The 17,455-nt window shown below is 40.0% G+C and overlaps 2 protein-coding genes across 2 annotated transcripts in view; both read left to right on the top strand.

The window, feature by feature from the left end:
* MBTPS2 (membrane bound transcription factor peptidase, site 2) overlaps window positions 1-17,455 on the top strand; it is a 63,987-nt gene that overhangs the window by 23,706 nt on the left and 22,826 nt on the right. The window contains exon 5 of the mRNA XM_049766793.1: window positions 345-472. Within this exon, the coding sequence (XP_049622750.1) occupies window positions 345-472 (128 nt within the window). The remainder of the gene's footprint in view (window positions 1-344; window positions 473-17,455) is intronic.
* YY2 (YY2 transcription factor) lies at window positions 9,031-10,130 on the top strand. The gene has a single exon (XM_049767428.1). It carries the CDS (start codon window positions 9,031-9,033, stop codon window positions 10,096-10,098), a length of 1,068 nt encoding a protein of 355 aa, XP_049623385.1. The 3' UTR covers window positions 10,099-10,130.

Raw genomic sequence — 17,455 nt, 5'->3', positions numbered from 1 at the left:
GGCTACTCTAAGAAAACCATGCCCTCATTGTGTTGTATTATCTCTCCAGACCCCAGAAAGACTTAATTTTTAAGCAATAACTTGATTTATAGTGGGAAATTTTATTTTTTTGGTTTTTCAGGCCACACCCTTTTGATGCTCAGGGGTTACTCCTGGCTAAGCGCTCAGAAACTGCCCCGGGGGATCGAACCAGGGTCCTTCCTTGGCTAGGGCTTGCAAGGCAGACACCTTACCTCTAGCGCCACCTCGCCGGCCCATAGTGGGAAATTTTAAGATTTTTTTTTTTTTAGTTTGGCAAATGCAATGCTCTTAGTAAATTCCTTTTTCTTAATGTGACTTCATAGGGAACAAGTTCGCTTTAATGGCTTCGGAATTTTTCTCTTCATTATCTATCCTGGAGCATTTGTTGATCTGTTCACCACTCATTTACAACTTATATCACCAGTCCAGCAACTAAGGATATTTTGCGCAGGTAATGCTTGAATTTTTTATTCAACTGTGTTGTTACTGGCTTTTTGGGGAAGTATGTTACAAGTGAGATATCATCTATTTATTAAGACAAAGTAATTCATCAGGGAAGGAGGAATGGGCAGAGGGGATCAATTTGATAAAATGATGGCACAAGAGTTGTGGTGGTAGATGAGTAGGTGAAATATCATTATTCTGTGACTCTGTATACCAGTATTATATAGTATTAAAACCGATAGTGAATCAATACAACCTCATTTATTTAAAAAAATAGTTGCTATTTTTATTAAAAACAAGCAAACATTATCAATTACTCAGAAAAGAGAGAAAGCTTCACATTTCCTGAAGGTAGGAATAAACCACAATCTTTACCCACAAATTATCAAGAATATCAGATCAGATTAAATAAAGTGAAATATAATAAATCGATGGAGAACATAAAGAATCAACTAAGAAAGTCTAAAGAAATCAAATGAATTTATCACAACAATGTCAGTGAGTGAGGAATGTAGAAAGCCTGTCTCAAATACAGGTGGGGGTGGGGAAGGGAAGAGACGGGGGCATTGGTGATGGAAAGGTTGCATGGGTGAATGGGGGGATGTTCTTGTTATGACTGAAACCCAACTACAATTATGTTTGTAATCATGGTTTTTAAATAAAAATTATTTAATTAAAAAAAGAATAGAAAAATAATAGTTGCAAGTTTGGATGGTGAAATTTAACACTGTCAATATTCAACAGCAAACAGAACCACTAGGAATATGATACTGTATAGAAAGAAATACTGACAATAGCTTCGTTTGAGCTAAAAAGACCAATCCAGCATAATCCTGTACCTCTTTAAATGTAATAACTGAGTATAATCAAGTATGGAGTTAGAAATCTTAAAGGTGGTAAAAATAAACAGTTATAAGAAAGTATAAGAAGTGATTTCTGGAGCCAGAGTGATAGTGCAGTGGTATGGCCTTTGCTTTGCATGCAGCTGACCCAGGACTGACCTCAGTTCGATCCCCGGCGTCCCATATGGTCCTCCAAGTCAAAACCGATTTCTGAGTGCATAGCCAAGAGTAACCCCTGAGTATCACCTGGTATGGCCAAAAACAAACAAACAAACAAACAAACAAAAATAGAAGTGATTTCTTCTATTTTGTAGTATAAAGAAAAATATATTTAGATTTTATGAATTCAGATTATAACTGTAGGGGCTTTGGAATGTACCTGACAAGAGAGACACTGCTATTTCAATTACACAGAGTGTAATCCTAGTACACCTCAGGTGAAATTCCCAGCACCACAAAAGTGCAATCTCTGGGGCTGGTGTAATAGCACAGTGGGTAGGGCATTTGTCTTTCACACAGCCGATGCAGATTCAGTCCTTGGCATCCCATATGTTCCCCTGAGCGATGCCAGGAGTAATTCCTGATTGCAAAGCCAGGAATAACTCCTGATCACTGCTGGGTGTGGCCCAAAAACCAAAAAAAAAAAAGTGCCATCTTTAGCACACCACAACCAAGTATGTGACCAGCCAAGTCATTGCAGCAACAAAAAAAAGGAGCCAGATATATAGTACAGCTGATAAAGCAGTTGCATTGCATGTGTCCAACTTGGGTTCAATCCCCAGCATCCCAAATGATCCCCTGAGCCTGCTAAGAGTGATTCCTAAGTGTAAGCCAGGAGTAACTCCTGAGCATCTCATGGTGTGACCTTAAACAAAACAAACAAAGAAACAAAAGAAAAGAAAATAGGAAAATTAGTTTAAAAAATAGGGCACAACAGGTAGGGTCCTTGCCTTGCATTTGGCCAGCCTAGGTTCAGTCCTGGCATCCCACATATCTCTGGAGTCCACCAGGAATGATTCTTGAGTTTAGAGCCAGGAGTAACCCCTGAACATCTCCAAAACAAAAAGGTAACTAAAGAATTAATAAATGAAATAAAATTATTCTATGCATATATAAATTTTATAAATCTTAGAACAGGGGCCAGAGCAGTGGCACAAGCTATAGGGCATCTGCCTCGTACATACTCATCTAGGACAGACCGCAGTTCAATCCCCTAGCATCCCATATGGTCCCCCAAGCCAGGATCGAGTTCTGAGTGCATAGCCAGTAGTAGCTCCTGAGTGTCACCTGGTGTGACCCAAAAACCAAAAAAATAAAATCTTAAAAGAAGCATGTATGATAAACCTTTCTAGTTATAAAAGTGAAAATATGAAATGTAGACCAAAGAAAACACATCAGAGCCTAAAAGTACAACAGGCTGAAGCTCATGCTTCACATATAGAATTCAAGCTTCCATGTCCATCATAGCATAGTCCCCTGAGCATAGACCAAGAGTAACCCTAAGAACCAGGACCAAAAACCCCTGAATACTACCTGGTATGTCCATAAAATCAAATTAATAGCAAAAAATATATACCAAAAAATAAAATCAGAGAAATTAGAGAAAATATATTTGCTTCTTTCAATAAATTTGAGATAAGAGCACCTATTAAAATTAAAATATGCCTGGTTTGAATAAAAGAGTTTAGGGTTAAAAAAAAGGGGGAAGGGAAGGGGAAAAAAGAGTTTAGGGTTAAGGCACTTCCCTTGCAGGCAGCCAACTGGCCTTTGAATATGGCATCACTGAGCACTGCTAGGGGTCATTTCTGAGTAGAGTCCCTGGAATCTGCCATGGATGTTCCCCCCAACCCCCCAAAAAAGAAAAAAAAACGTATCCCAAATTTGTGATTTAAACAATATTGTCTAGGATATTTCCTTCTCCTACTTTATTTATCTTGGTCAGCTTTTCCACAAACTTTACTAATTGTTTATGTATTTTTATTATGTTCTATAAACATTTTTTTGGTTTAGTAACCACACCAATGGTGCTCAGGCTTACTTCTGACGGTGTGCTCAGTAATCAATCTGAGAGTGCTATGGGATTCCGGTTATTGAACTTAGATTGGCCCCTTGCAACACCCTATTTGTTCTGCTATCACTCCAACCCCTTATGTTCTATAATTTTTTTTAAAGCCAAAGCAAAGCAATACTAAGAAAGAGATGGGAGATATTGTATTTCCTCACTTTGAATTATAATATGATGCTATAATAATCAAAACTATGGTACTGGAATAAAATAGACTCTCAGACCAGTGGAATAGTATTGAAAACCCAGAGATTAAAGTCTCAGATTTGTGGACAGTTAATCGATACAAAAGGAGCTGAGTGCATGAAGTGGAATAAGGACAGCCTATCAGCAAACACTGTTGGGAAAACAGATAGCCTTGTGTTAAAAAAAATGAAACCAAAACCATTTCTCACAAAATTTAACTCAAACTGAATTAAAGACATTGAGATAAGAAGAAAACATAGACAAAACTCTCCAGGATATGGACTTCAGAGATTACTTCAGTGATTTAATCCACTGGTAAACCTAAAAGAAACAAAAATATATATAAATGGAAGTACATCAAATTTAAAAGAGTTTGCATTGGAAAGTTGGACTAAAATAAAAAGATATCCTACGCTGAGTAGGAAAAAAATTTGCACACGAAACATCAAACAAAGGGCTAACATCAACATATAAAGCTCAACAACAACCAGAAAACAATAATCCCATCAATAAATGGGGAGAAGAAATGCTTGTCCAAAGAAGATATATGAATGGTTAGTAAGCATATGAAAAAGTATTCATTCTCTCTTATTATCAGGGAAATGCAAATCAAAACAACAGTGGGATCCAGAGAGATAGTAGACCAAGAAGATGCACTCGTCTTCATGCATCGGACCCAGGTTTGATCCCCAGTGCTATATATGGTCCCAAATATTGCTAGAAGTGATCCCTGAGTACCATCAGATGTAGCACACACACACACACACACACAACAATGGCAACAGCAGTAAAATACTCCTTCAGAAGTGAGAATAGCATAAAATACTGGAAACACTCAATGCTGCAAGGAACTGAAAAAGGAATCTTTACCTACTATGGTGGGAATGGGAACTGATTCATTCTCTGTGTAAAATACTGGAGATTCTTCAAAAAAAAGTAAGAAAAGGAATTTCATATGACCCAGCAATTTCACTTCCTGGCACCTATATATACCTAGTAAGATATTATGCAACCATCAGAGGGAGAAGGACAAACGCCAAATGATCTCAATCATGTATTAGAAAACCGAACAAGCAGTGAAGGAATGAAGATCCAAATTGGCATAAAGACAGTAGTGAAAAGTTGTGGAGAGATATATCACTTTGTATTGGTGGGGTGCAGTAATTCTGTACATAAGTACTTTTACACAATTATAGACATGTTACCTAAACTATATTTTAAAAGATTTAAGGATATATTATACATCTAAAATTACTCAAAATTATTGAAAGTAAGGGTTGGCTGTTCTGGATAGTGAAACCCAACACTGAAGATTTTCTTGATAATTTCATTACCACTTAGTTATATCAATCAATACAAAGTAAATTATGTCATGCATGCCAAGAGAGCAGGCTTGGGGCTGGAGAGATAACATAGAGGTAAGGCACTTGCCTTGCATGCAGAAGGTAGTTCAAATCTCGGCAAACCATATGGTCCCCCGAGCCTACCAGGAGCGATTTCTGAGTGTAGAGCAAGGAGTAATACCTGAGCACTGACGGGTGTGACCCAAAAGCAAAAAAAAAAAAAAAAAAGAGGACAGGCTATAGGCTTGAGTGTGGGTGGGAATTGGGGACAATGGTAGAAGTACTGTTACACTGGTGGTAGGATTGGTTTTGGAACATTGACTGCCAGAAGCAACTGTATTATGAGCAACTATGGAAACCACAGTGTTTAAATAAAATAAAAAATATAAACAATATCTTTTAAAAATAAATAAAATATGGACTCAAATAAAAGAAAGGATTGGATATGTAAATCAATGGCAAAGTCTATTCCTTTTATGCACGAGACCTGATTCAATCTCCAGCACTGCCAAAACAACACAAAATGAAAGTTAAATTAGTAAAACATGAGGCCAGAACAATAATAGTGGTTAGGGCATTTAACTCACACCTGGTGGACCTGGGTTCAATATCCGGTATCCTATATGGTCCCCATAGCCCACCAGGAGTGATCTCTGAATATAAAGCCAGGAGTAAGCCCTGAGCACTGTCTGGTGTGGCCCCCAAACAAACAAAAATTTGCAGAACATATCATAGATATGAACAGAAAATAGGACTAAAATATTAGACAGGGAATCACTTAATCATTATGGGTATAATGAGCAATTAAAGTGTAATCATTATAAATTATATTGTACTAAGTAGTCACCAAAACAAAATGAACAAAAATGTAATAAAAAACAAATATAATAAAGGAAGCATAAGCACATATCAGTTCTTGATGCATAACAAATAAGTATGAAAAAGTAAAATCACTAATAATGCAAAATCTATAACTATGTCAAACCATAAACAGTAGACAATTTTTTTGGTGTCTATCTGGAATTTATAGAAATTTACCATATAGGGGCCGGAAAGATCGAACAGTGGTAAGGCGTTTGCCTTGCAAGCACCGACACAGGACAAACGGTGATTCGAATCCCGGCATCCCATATGGTCCCCATGCCTGCCAGGAGCGATTTCTGAGCAGAGAGCCAGGAGTAACCCCTGAATGCCACCAGGTGTGACCCAGAAAACAACAACAACAACCAAAAATTTACCATAAATACCAATTTATAAAAAGTTACCAAAAAATGTAAAAATCTACCATGGGCCATAGTGATAGCAAGGTTTGCCTTGCATGCTGCTGACCCTGGTTCCATCCCTGGCATCCCATAAGATTCCTTGAGCCTGCCAGAAGCAATTTCTGAGCGCAGAGCCTGGAGTAACCCCTGAGCACCGCAGGGTGTGTCCCAAACCTCTACACCCCCCAAAGGAGAATATTTGGTAATACACACACACCTTCAGATACACACACACACACACACACACACACACACACACATTTAGATATGTGGTATTTTAATGCAAGGATCGGAGCCAGAGAACACAGCTCATAAGATCTTAGCTTGAGGGGCTGGAGCGATAGCACAGTGGTAGAGCATTTGCCCTGCAATGCCCAGGACAGACCTCGGTTTGATCCCAGGTGTCCCATATGGTCCCCGGAGCCAGGAGCGATTTCTGAGCGCATAGCCAGGAGTAACCCCTGAGCATCACCAGGTGTGGCCCCAAAACTAAACAAACAAGAAAGACCTTGGCTTGCATCCAGCCCTTAGTTTGATCTCAGGCACAACATAAGTTTCCTCAAACCTCGCCAGGAATGATCCTTGAGTGAAGAGCCAGGAATCAGTCCTGAGTATGGCCAGGTAGGACTTCTAAATATCACTGTGAGAAAAAATAACCTTTTGCCAGAGCAAATATAGCAAGTAGGACACTTGCCTAACATGCAATCAACTTGGGTTTTGATCGCTGGCACCTCATGTGATTCTCCAACCATGCTAGGACTGTTCCCTGAGCAAAGAGCTATGAGTTTGCTCTAAGTGCACTGCCAGGTGTGCCTCCCCCCTAAAAAAAATCTAAACAAGGGCGCTATGGGGTTGTGTAGGGCCTTTGCCCTGCACATGGCTGACCAAGGACGGACCTCGGTTTGATCCTGTGGTGTCCCAGATGGTCCCCAAACCAGAAGCAATTTCTGAGCGCATAGGCAGGAGTACCTCTTGAGTGTCACCAGGTGTGGCTCAAAAACCAAACCAACAAACAACAACAACAACAAAAAACATTCTGTGGAAAATACGTATCACCACTGATACTGAAAGGTTAGCAAAAATGTTAGCAAAAACGATGGTTAATAATGGCTAGAGGGGCCGGAGAGGTGGCGCTAGAGGTAAGGTGTCTGCCTTGCAAGTGCTAGCCAAGGAAGGACTGCGGTTCCATCCCCCAGCGTCCCATATGGTCCCCCCAAAGCCAGGGGCAATTTGAGTGCTTAGCCAGGAGTAACCCCTGAGCATCAAACGGGTGTGGCCCGAAAAAAAAATGTCTGGAAATATCAGTATATTTAGAAATTACTGTATATCCTAATAGTATAACACTTAGAGACGTCGATCTGTAAATGTAGGTGGGTGAATTTAAATCAAGGGGATTTAACAGGAAGTTTAAAGAGTAGAATGAGTAGCTTTTGGCTTTTTCAGATACTGTAGAATACCTGGGGGTGGGGTAAAGAATTAAGAATGTCCGCAGAAATGAAATAAGCATTGAAATAAACAATCATTGGTATTAACGGCACAGTGGTATGGCCTGCACAGTGGTATGGCCTGTACGTGCATTGGGGGTGACACAGCACACTGTGCAGTCAGCTTACAGCTGATTGGCTGAGGCTCCTGGGCATCCCAGTACGCAGGCGTGGCTCCCAGAAGCCTCTGCACTCTTGGCTCCCAGAAGCCTCTGCGCCATTGGCGTCGTAGGCGGCCGTCAGCGTTTGGCGTCGTGGACTTGGCGGTCATCTTCAGCTACCACTTGGCCTGGTATTGTACCTTCTTTTGAGGTTTGAACCTTCCTTTGGGATCACCTTCCTCGGGTGCTCACCCTCCTTTGGGTTCTAGTCTTCTGGGGCTCCTTGTTTTCTGGCGTCCCACTTTCGCTGGGATCGCACCCCTCCCCCTCTTGGCTCCCAGAAGCCTCTGCGCCATTGGCGTCGTTGACCCGGTAGACTCGGCCGCCGGCAGGCGGCGTTTGGCTGTCGTGGACTTGGCGGTCATCTTCAGCTACCACTTGGCCTGGTATTGTACCTTCTTTTGAGGTTTGAACCTTCCTTTGGGATCACCTTCCTCGGGTGCTCACCCTCCTTTGGGTTCTAGTCTTCTGGGGCTCCTTGTTTTCTGGCGTCCCACTTTCACTGGGATCGCACCCCTCCCCCTTCTCCTCTCTGCCTCCGTTCAGGACACAGGCATTTCCCAAAGGGTTTTTCTTTGTCCTTCCTTGGAAGTTGCCTATCTGTGGGGCTTGTACGTGGAGGGGTTGCCTGTCTTGGCGCAGGACTTGCTGCCTGACATGGTTGCTGAGACTCGGCTGTTATTTGTTGTCCTGTCGTGATTGGTTGCTGGGATGCCGGCCATTATCTATCTCGGTACTGTAGTCCTGTCATGGTTGCTGGGACTAGGCCTTTGTCGGTGTAGTCCTGTTGTGGTTGCTGGGACTTGGGCCATTATCTATCAGTGTGGTCCTGTAGTAGTTGGTTGCTGGGACTCCAGCCCTTATCTATCTTGGTGTAGTCTTTTTTTTTGGGGGGGGGGGTCACACCCGGCGGTGCTCAGGGGTTACTCCTGGCTGTCTGCTCAGAAATAGCTCCTAGCAGGCACGGGGGACCCTATGGGACACCGGGATTCGAACCAACCACCTTTGGTCCTGAATCGGCTGCTTGCGAGGCAAACACCGCTGTGCTATCTCTCCGGGCCCTTGGTGTAGTCTTTTGAATACAAACTTGGGCTCACGGTTGTCGCTGGGGTTGACACCAATCATTGGGACGCAACGCCTGAGAACTCATACTTCTTTCCTATTAGCTTCTTGTGGCATCTCCACCTACCTTTGAGGAGCCACTACAAGCAAGCCTGCCGCCATGGCTGACAACTTCTCCGACTGGGGCAAAGACCAGTCTATCTTCTTCTACACCGAAAGCCTGGAGGTGCCAGAGGATTTTTTAGTGCAGGAGGAGAAATGTTCAGAATCCTTCCCTGTGGAAATGAGCCAGGCGTCCGAAGGAGACAGAAGCAGCAGCTGGATGTACGAAGACCACAGCAGTCCTCCTTTGATCATGCTGCAGCCGCTTCTCGGCAGCAACTTCTCTGATGACCAAAACCAAATAACCATGGTCGAGAGGGAGGAAGTGATAGAAAGCACTGATGTAGAGAGCCTGCCTTCCTGCAGCTTCAACAGGCAGTTGGTTGCCTCAAACAGCAAAGACTGCTTCCAGCAGACTACAGCTTCCTTGTCTACCTCCCTGGCATCATCCCACAGTAAGTTCAACAGAAAGCATTACCAGAAGAGTCCCAGCCAGTGCACCGACTCCATGCAGAAAAGCAGCAGCTCCATGGAGCAGGCACAGGTACAAATTAAGTCCCTGGAGGATGAGTTTTCTGGCACCATGTGGTCCTCAAATGATGAAAAAGAGCACGAGAATATGTTCCAGATGAAAGAAGTGAATCAATCTGCTGATTATCTGAGAGGGAAGACGCCACCTTCCCAAAAAGTCCCAGCCGTGGATCTCAGTATTCAGGATCAATTAATTGAGTTTCTTCAAGCGAGCTCTGTGAAAAAGCAAGAAGATCCTAAGAAACAAGTTCCTTGCCCTCATACTGGCTGTAACAAGATGTTTAGAGATACATCTGCAATGAGAAAGCATTTTCACATTCATGGTCCGAAAAACCATGTCTGTGCAGAATGTGGCAAAGCATTTGGTGAACGTTCCAAGCTAAAACGTCATCTCCTTGTTCATACTGGAGAGAAGCCCTTTCAGTGTAAAAACTGCAAGAAACGATTTTCTCTGGACTTCAATTTGCGCACTCATGAACGAATCCATACTGGAGAACGGCCGTTCGTGTGCCCTATTCATGATTGCAACAGGATGTTTACTCAGTCAGCCAATTTGAAGACTCACCTCGTAACACATTTCAAGAAAAAAACATAACTATTAAAAGCAAAGATCTCTCTCAAGCTGGTGTTTATTTTCATAAAGGGGATTTGAAAATGTCTATTGTTTATAGTTTTTAGGAAAGAATTTTCTAAGTGATTCCACATAATTTAAAGTTCATATTTTGCAGTAAAGTAGTAAAAGCAAACTCTAAATGTTGAAGACTCACCTCGCAACACATTTCAAGAAAAAACATAACTATTAAAAGCAAAGATCTCTCTCAAGTTAGTGTTTATTTTCAAAAAGGGGATTTGAAAATGTCTATTGTTTATAGTTTTTAGGAAAGAATTTTCTAAGTGATTCCACATAATTTAAAGTTCATATTTTGCAGTAAAGTAGTAAAAGCAAACTCTAAATGTTGAAACTCACCTTGCAACACATTTCAAGAAAAAACATAACTATTAAAAGCAAAGATCTCTCAAGCTGGTGTTGATTTTCATAAAGGGGATTTGAAAATGTCTATTGTTTATAGATTTTAGGAAAGAATTTTCTAAGTGACTCCACATAATTTAAAGTTCATATTTTGCAGTAAAGTAGTAAAAGCAAACTCTAAATGTTGAAGACTCACCTCGCAACACATTTCAAGAAAAAACATAACTATTAAAAGCAAAGATCTCTCTCAAGTTAGTGTTTATTTTCAAAAAGGGGATTTGAAAATGTCTATTGTTTATAGTTTTTAGGAAAGAATTTTCTAAGTGATTCCACATAATTTAAAGTTCATATTTTGCAGTAAAGTAGTAAAAGAAAACTCTAAATGTTGAAACTCACCTTGCAACACATTTCAAGAAAAAACATAACTATTAAAAGCAAAGATCTCTCAAGCTGGTGTTTATTTTCATAAAGGGGATTTGAAAATGTCTGTTGTTTATAGATTTTAGGAAAGAATTTTCTAAGTGATTCCACATAATTTAAAGTTCATATTTTGCAGTAAAGTAGTAAAAGCAAACTCTAAATGTTGAAGACTCACCTCGCAACACATTTCAAGAAAAAACATAACTATTAAAAGCAAAGATCTCTCTCAAGCTGGTGTTTATTTTCATAAAGGGGATTTGAAAATGTCTATTGTTTATACTTTTTAGGAAAGAATTTTCTAAGTGACTCCACATAATTTAAAGTTCATATTTTGCAGTAAAATAGTAAAAGCAAACTCTAAATGTAAAAATATATAAGATAACATTGCCAAGTTGCATTGTGTTTTGTAATGCTGCTTGAAAACACGATGCCTTATTTTAAGAGACTCACATACCTCACGGCAAAGGACCATTCATTACATAGATGTGCTTTAAAATGGGACTTTTTCTTCTCTCTTAAATATGACATTTTAGCTATTGCTTATATTTTTTATTTGTATTTTCCAAGTGTATGTTTATAATTTTAGGACTATGTTTAATAATTCTGTGGTTTTTCTGGAGATTGGTTTTAGTAGATTTTCTTCAAAGTAGTTAATAATATGCTTTATTTTCCATTCAAAAAAGTTTGTGTAGTTTTATGAACCTATCTAAATTTTGATTGTATTCTTACTGTCAACAATTATGCACTTACATGAAGTATTATCTGGTTTAAATTTATATAGATCTAGTTTGTTATCTATTGTATTCTAAAAAAGGAATACTTTCTACATATCTGAAGTATTTTATGGGTCAAAAAGTCATGTAGGTTTTTATCATCTTTTTAAAATAAGCACCATGGTTGTAAACATGTACATAATTGGGTGTCAGCCATAAAATATACACACCCCTTCACCAGTTCAACATTCCTACCAACAATGTTGACTGTATAATAAGAAATGAGTACATATATGTTATATACATACTTCATGTTTTATTTTGCAATAGTTTATATAGGTTTTGTTTTCTGTCTTAATTTTGTTTTTAAGGGTTAATGCCTCAAATTTAGTCTAATCTCCTTTCTTTTGTTTTGTTTTGTTTTAAGGCCATATCGAGTGATGCCCAGGGGTTACTCAGGAATTACTCCTGGCACTGCATAAGGGACTGTATTGGATGCGGGGGAGTAAACCCAGCTTTGCCATATCTAAGACAGTCATACCCTATGTACTTTTTGCTACAGCCCAGTTCTTTCTCCTCTATTTTTCTCTCTTTTTTTGTTTTTTGGTTTTGGGGTCACACCCAGTGACACTCAGGGTACTCCTGGCTGTGTACAGAAAAATTGCTCTTGGCTTAGGGGACCATATGGGATGCCGGGTGTTCAACCGTGGTCCGTCCTGGTCTAGCATGTGCATGGCAGACACCTTACCACTTGTGCCACTGCTCTGGCCCCTCTATTTTTCAATAGTTTTCTAACTTCTAAAAAATAGAGTGCCACTTTACAAATTACATTATTACCCTCTTAATTTTATATAAAGAGTAAACATTTTTTGCATAACCATATTAACATCTTAATTTTACTCTAAAAAGTGAACAGTTATTACAGGTTCACCTTATTTTTACTTTTTTTTATTTTTACTCTTAAATAATGAACAGTTCTTACATATAAAGTGTTTTCTGGTTAAAGAAAGTTAAAAGAAGTGTTTTTTATAAGAAAGTTACGTTTTATTTACCATCTTTGGTTGTTTTCTAAAAATCGAACAGTTTATACGTGAAGTGATTTCATTCCATTTTAAACTGGACAATTATATACACAAAGGAGTATTTCTTAAAATTACATAGGTTTTACTTATTTTATTCTAAAGAATAAACAGTTGTTTATTTGTTTAATATAGTTTATAGTTTAAAAAGTGATACCAAAAAAAGTGGTACCAGATTTTTTTACCACCTTTTTAAAATTTTTTCAAAAGAATGATTTTTACATACATGCTATAGTATTTTCTTATTGTGTAAAAAAATGATCCCAACTTGTTTATCATCTTTATATTGGCTATATTTAAGAGTACAAATAGATCTATATAACAATATTTTCCAGTTAAAAAGTATCACAGACTAAAAAGTTGTTTAGGCCTTGTTTATCATCTTAATTTTGGTTTTATTCTAAATACATAAACTGGTCATTGGTTATTTATATAGATTTTGTTGAATAACTTTATTCTGTTTATAGTTCAAAGAATGAACAACTATATACATTTTAGTATTTGAGTTAAAAAGTTATGTTTTTGATCTCAAGTTTGGTTGTATACTAAAGATTATCTCGATTTTTTTGCAGTTCTTGATGTTATATTTTTGCATAGCTATATTTTAACTATATTGCATTTTATACTGTTGAATACTAGATGTGATTTAATAGCACTGGCAGTTTATATCTTTCTTAGTGTGTTGGCCCAGAATATTGCCAAATGCTATTATTTAGTGTAATTCCTTTGTCTTTCAATAACAGTAATAGTTAGATTGGGTTGTGAATATATTGACTATTTAGTAGTCTGTATACAAATGTTATGTAAAGGCAAAATAAATAAAAACTGTTCTGAGCAAAAAATAATCTGTAACTTGTCTAGCCGTCCTTGTCCTCAGGTTCCCCCCTCCTCCATACTCCAGGGGGGAGGTGCACGGGGAGGAGGGTGGGCAGATATCTGGCTTCCAGTTTCCTCTTTGATTCTGGAGACCAGCTCTTGCCAGGTATGGGGTTTGGGGAGGCCCCATACCAGAGCCTTTCTCCCTAGCCTGGGGAGTGCTGGGAGGCTTGGCAGGCTCCCAGCCATCCTTGTCTTTTTCCCCTGACTCCAGGCCTTCCCTGGGTGTCAGCTCAGATGGCCACAAGTGTGTTCAGGTGGACTCTTAGTGGTCCTCAGGCTTCCCCACTCCCTCTGTACTCCAGGGGGGAGGTGCAGGGGGAGGAGGGGAGCAGATATTTGGCTTCCAGTTTTCTCCTTGATTCTGGAGACCAGCTCTTGCCAGGTATGGGGTTTGGGGAGGACCCATACCAGAGCCTTTCTCCCTAACCTGGGGAGTGCTGGGAGGCTTGGCAGGCCCCCAGCCGTCCTTGTCTTTTTCCCCTGACTCCAGGCCTTCCCTGGGTGCCAGCTCAGATGGCCACAAGTGTGTTCAGGTGGACTCTTAGTGGTCCTCAGGTTCCCCCTCCCTCTGTATTCCAGGGGGGGAGTTGCATGGGGAGGAGGGCGGGCAGACATCTGGCTTCTGGTTTCCTCTTTGATTCTGGAGACCAGCTTTTGCCAGGTATAGGGTTTTTCTCCCCTGGACTTCAGTCTTTCCCTGGGCACTGGTCTAGGTGGACTCTATAGGGGTCAACAGGCTTTCCCCCTATCTCTCCCTACACTAATGGGAATGCACTCTGGGAGGAGGACAGCCTGTTCTGGCACTGGTTTATGTTGGGACAGTCAGTGGAAATTTTTTCTCTTTGTTTTTATATTGATAGTATTGTGTGCATATATTCTATATATCCATAATATCCATATTGCATTGGGACCTTGATACTGTCCTACAAAGCTCATTTCTAATATTTTACTGCCTCAGTCCCAACCCTTACTTCCCCCCATCCTCCCATGTAGGTGCAGCTAATGACATGAAGCTCACCACATAGAGTGATAAGTGCAGTTAGAGAAATAACTACACTGAAAACTATCATAACAATGTGAATGAATGAGGGAAAAAGAAAGCCTATCTCGAGTACAGGTGTGGGTGGGGTGGGGAGTAGGTAAATCTGGGATATTGGTGGTTGGAATCCTGCACTGGTGAAGGGGGGTGTTCTTTACATGACTGTAATCATACAACTACAATTATATTTGTAATCATGGTCTTTAAATAAATATAATTAAAAAATATCATAGCTAGAAAATAGAGAAAATGGGGAGAATATTACTGATAATTAGAGGCCCAGGATAATACTAAATATTCTACAGTGCAGAAGCTGGGGCTCTGTAACAAATATTATCTAGACCATAATGCAGTTGTGCTCTGGGAAAAAAATCTGCTTCAGAGAAAGCCAGAGCTGTAGCAGGTTCCATATGTTCACTCATAAACACCATCAGTGAATAGGTTGCTGCTTAAACAAATGAAGTGTAAGTTTTTTCATTCTCGTTGCAACTTAACCATCAGTGCAATCTGAAATCGAGGGATGAGCTATAGCAGACCAGTTACCTTCAAGACAGTAGATAAGGAGCTGCCCAGAGAGTCAAGGCATCAGTGCTGCTATCTGCTCGCCCTGATCGTTCCTGGAAGAAAAAAAGCCATAGTTGTGTGGAGCTGAGTTTTGCACAAAGGTGACAAATCTAATCAATAGGGGTGGGTTACTTTGTGAAATGCCTTAGAACTATCAACTGTAGTGTACAGGGTTGGGGTTTTATGTATAGCTGCATTTCTAAACAAGTTTAACAAAATTCTGGTGGGTGGTCATTTTCTGTTTTAATTTTATATGTTTTTCCTTTGTTGCTGTTACGATGGCTAGGGGCTGCCCACACTTGGTTGTGGTGTTTGGCAGGTGTCACATCAGTTTGTAGTGTTCCCACATCCAACCTAATGACAAGTAGAGCTGCTCACTTTTGTCACAGTGTTTGCACTCAGGCTCACCAGGGCTCACACTCTTTTAGTTGCAGTGCTCATACATAGTCTCGATGTAGTACTTGCTGGAGGTCACTAGTACTCACACATGCTCATCGAGAGTTTTCCATGCTTAGTTTTGGTCAGTCACACTGAGTTGTGCACCAGATATCACCACTGCAACAACAGGGCTACTAGACCACAGAGTTGCTGGAACCGCACTAGGACTAAAATGCATAGGGCAGGGGCCGGGAAGGTGGTGCTAGAGGTAAGGTGTCTGCCTTGCAAGCGCTAGCGTAGGATGGACCGTGGTTCGATCCACCGGTGTCCCATATGGTCCTCCCAAGCCAGGAGCGATTTCTGAGCACATAGCCAGGAGTAACCCCTGAGCGTCAAATGGGTGTGGCCCAAAAACAAAAAATAAAATAAAATGCATAGGGCATCAGGGATCAAGGTAAGTTGCAAAACAGGTAGATACTTTTAGCCATTAAGTCCTCTATACCCATAGATTTATTTATTTGTTGGTGTGGAGGGTCACACATGGCAGTACTTCGGGAGCCATATGGTGCTTGAGACTGAACCTGGCCTCCCGCATGCAAAGTATTCTCTTCTGCTCTTTGAACCATCTCTCTGGCCCTGGAATTTGTTTTTACTTCATTTTCTGATTTTGTTTTTAAAGTGGAGTTATGAAAGCAATAACTGAAAACCATAGATGACTCTTCAATAATCTTGAATTAGACTAAAGCTTGACTATAAGAAGGCATTTGACTCACCAAAATTCTAATGTCTCCATATACAAAACTAACCATTCCAAAAGAAGCACTGGAGGAAAAGTAATGCTGCCTCTTACAAAGGACCAAATTCTTGAGTTTATATATTATAAATAATATAAACAAATTAAAAACCAAAGAATTCCAATTTTAACAGAAAAGATAAATTGGGACCATAGCAATACAGCAGGGCACTTGCCTTGCACACAGCCAACCTGAGTTCGATTCCCAGTATCCCATATAGTTCCTGAGCACCATTGGGAATAATTCCTGAGTGCAGAATCAGGAGTAACCCCTGAGCATTACTGTCCTGTCTGAGAAAATTCTTTAGGCGATATTTTTATGGTTATTGAATATTGGTTATCAGCCTTGATGTTTGGAACATGTGTGGTGGGATATTTCTTTGTTTCAGTGTCTAGTGAGCACTAATGGCATTTGATGTCTAGGACCCAGGAAAGAAAGATAAATCCTGTAATGTGAAAGGTAATTCTCCCTTCCCACTTAAAAATCACACTGCTTAGAGAGGTAGTGGTATCCTCCCACTATCATACCCACCGAAGGCTTCCATTTGCAAAGTATAAATGCCAGCCCTTGAACTATCCCCCAGACCAATTCACAAAGCATTCTTTTGCCAAATGCCAGTTAAACTTCCCTACCACAGCAAGAATGTTGTTTTATCATAACTTCTAGTGGAACAGTTTTGATGTGCTTTTCAAAGGTCAAAAATAAATTTATATTGATAGTTTATATTTACTGATGAGAGGTTATAGTAAGAATATATTCCATTATTGTCTCTATATTTAATAGGATTTAGAGTCTATTATTTTTAAGTCATATTAGCATTCAGTATTCCTAATGTGATAACAGTCTACTTGTTTTAGATGTCATTGAGAAGGAAAATCTTCTGTTTGAACATTTCTCCATCTCAATGTCTTTTATTTACTTTGCTAACTTACCAAGATGCAAGCCATGGGGCCGGAAAGATAGCACAGCGGTAAGGCGTTTGCTTTAGATGCAGAAGGACAGTGGTTCGAATCCCGGCATCCCACAGGGTCCCCCGAGCCTGCCAGGAGCGATTTCTGAGCGTAGAGCCAGGAGTAACCCCTGACTGCTGCTGGGTGTGACCCAAAAACAAAAAAA

The sequence above is a fragment of the Suncus etruscus genome, chromosome X (assembly GCF_024139225.1).
Source record: "Suncus etruscus isolate mSunEtr1 chromosome X, mSunEtr1.pri.cur, whole genome shotgun sequence".
NCBI classification, from domain to species: Eukaryota; Metazoa; Chordata; class Mammalia; order Eulipotyphla; family Soricidae; genus Suncus; species Suncus etruscus.
Note: the sequence above shows the minus strand (reverse complement) of the source record. Positions and strands in the feature narration are given on the sequence as shown.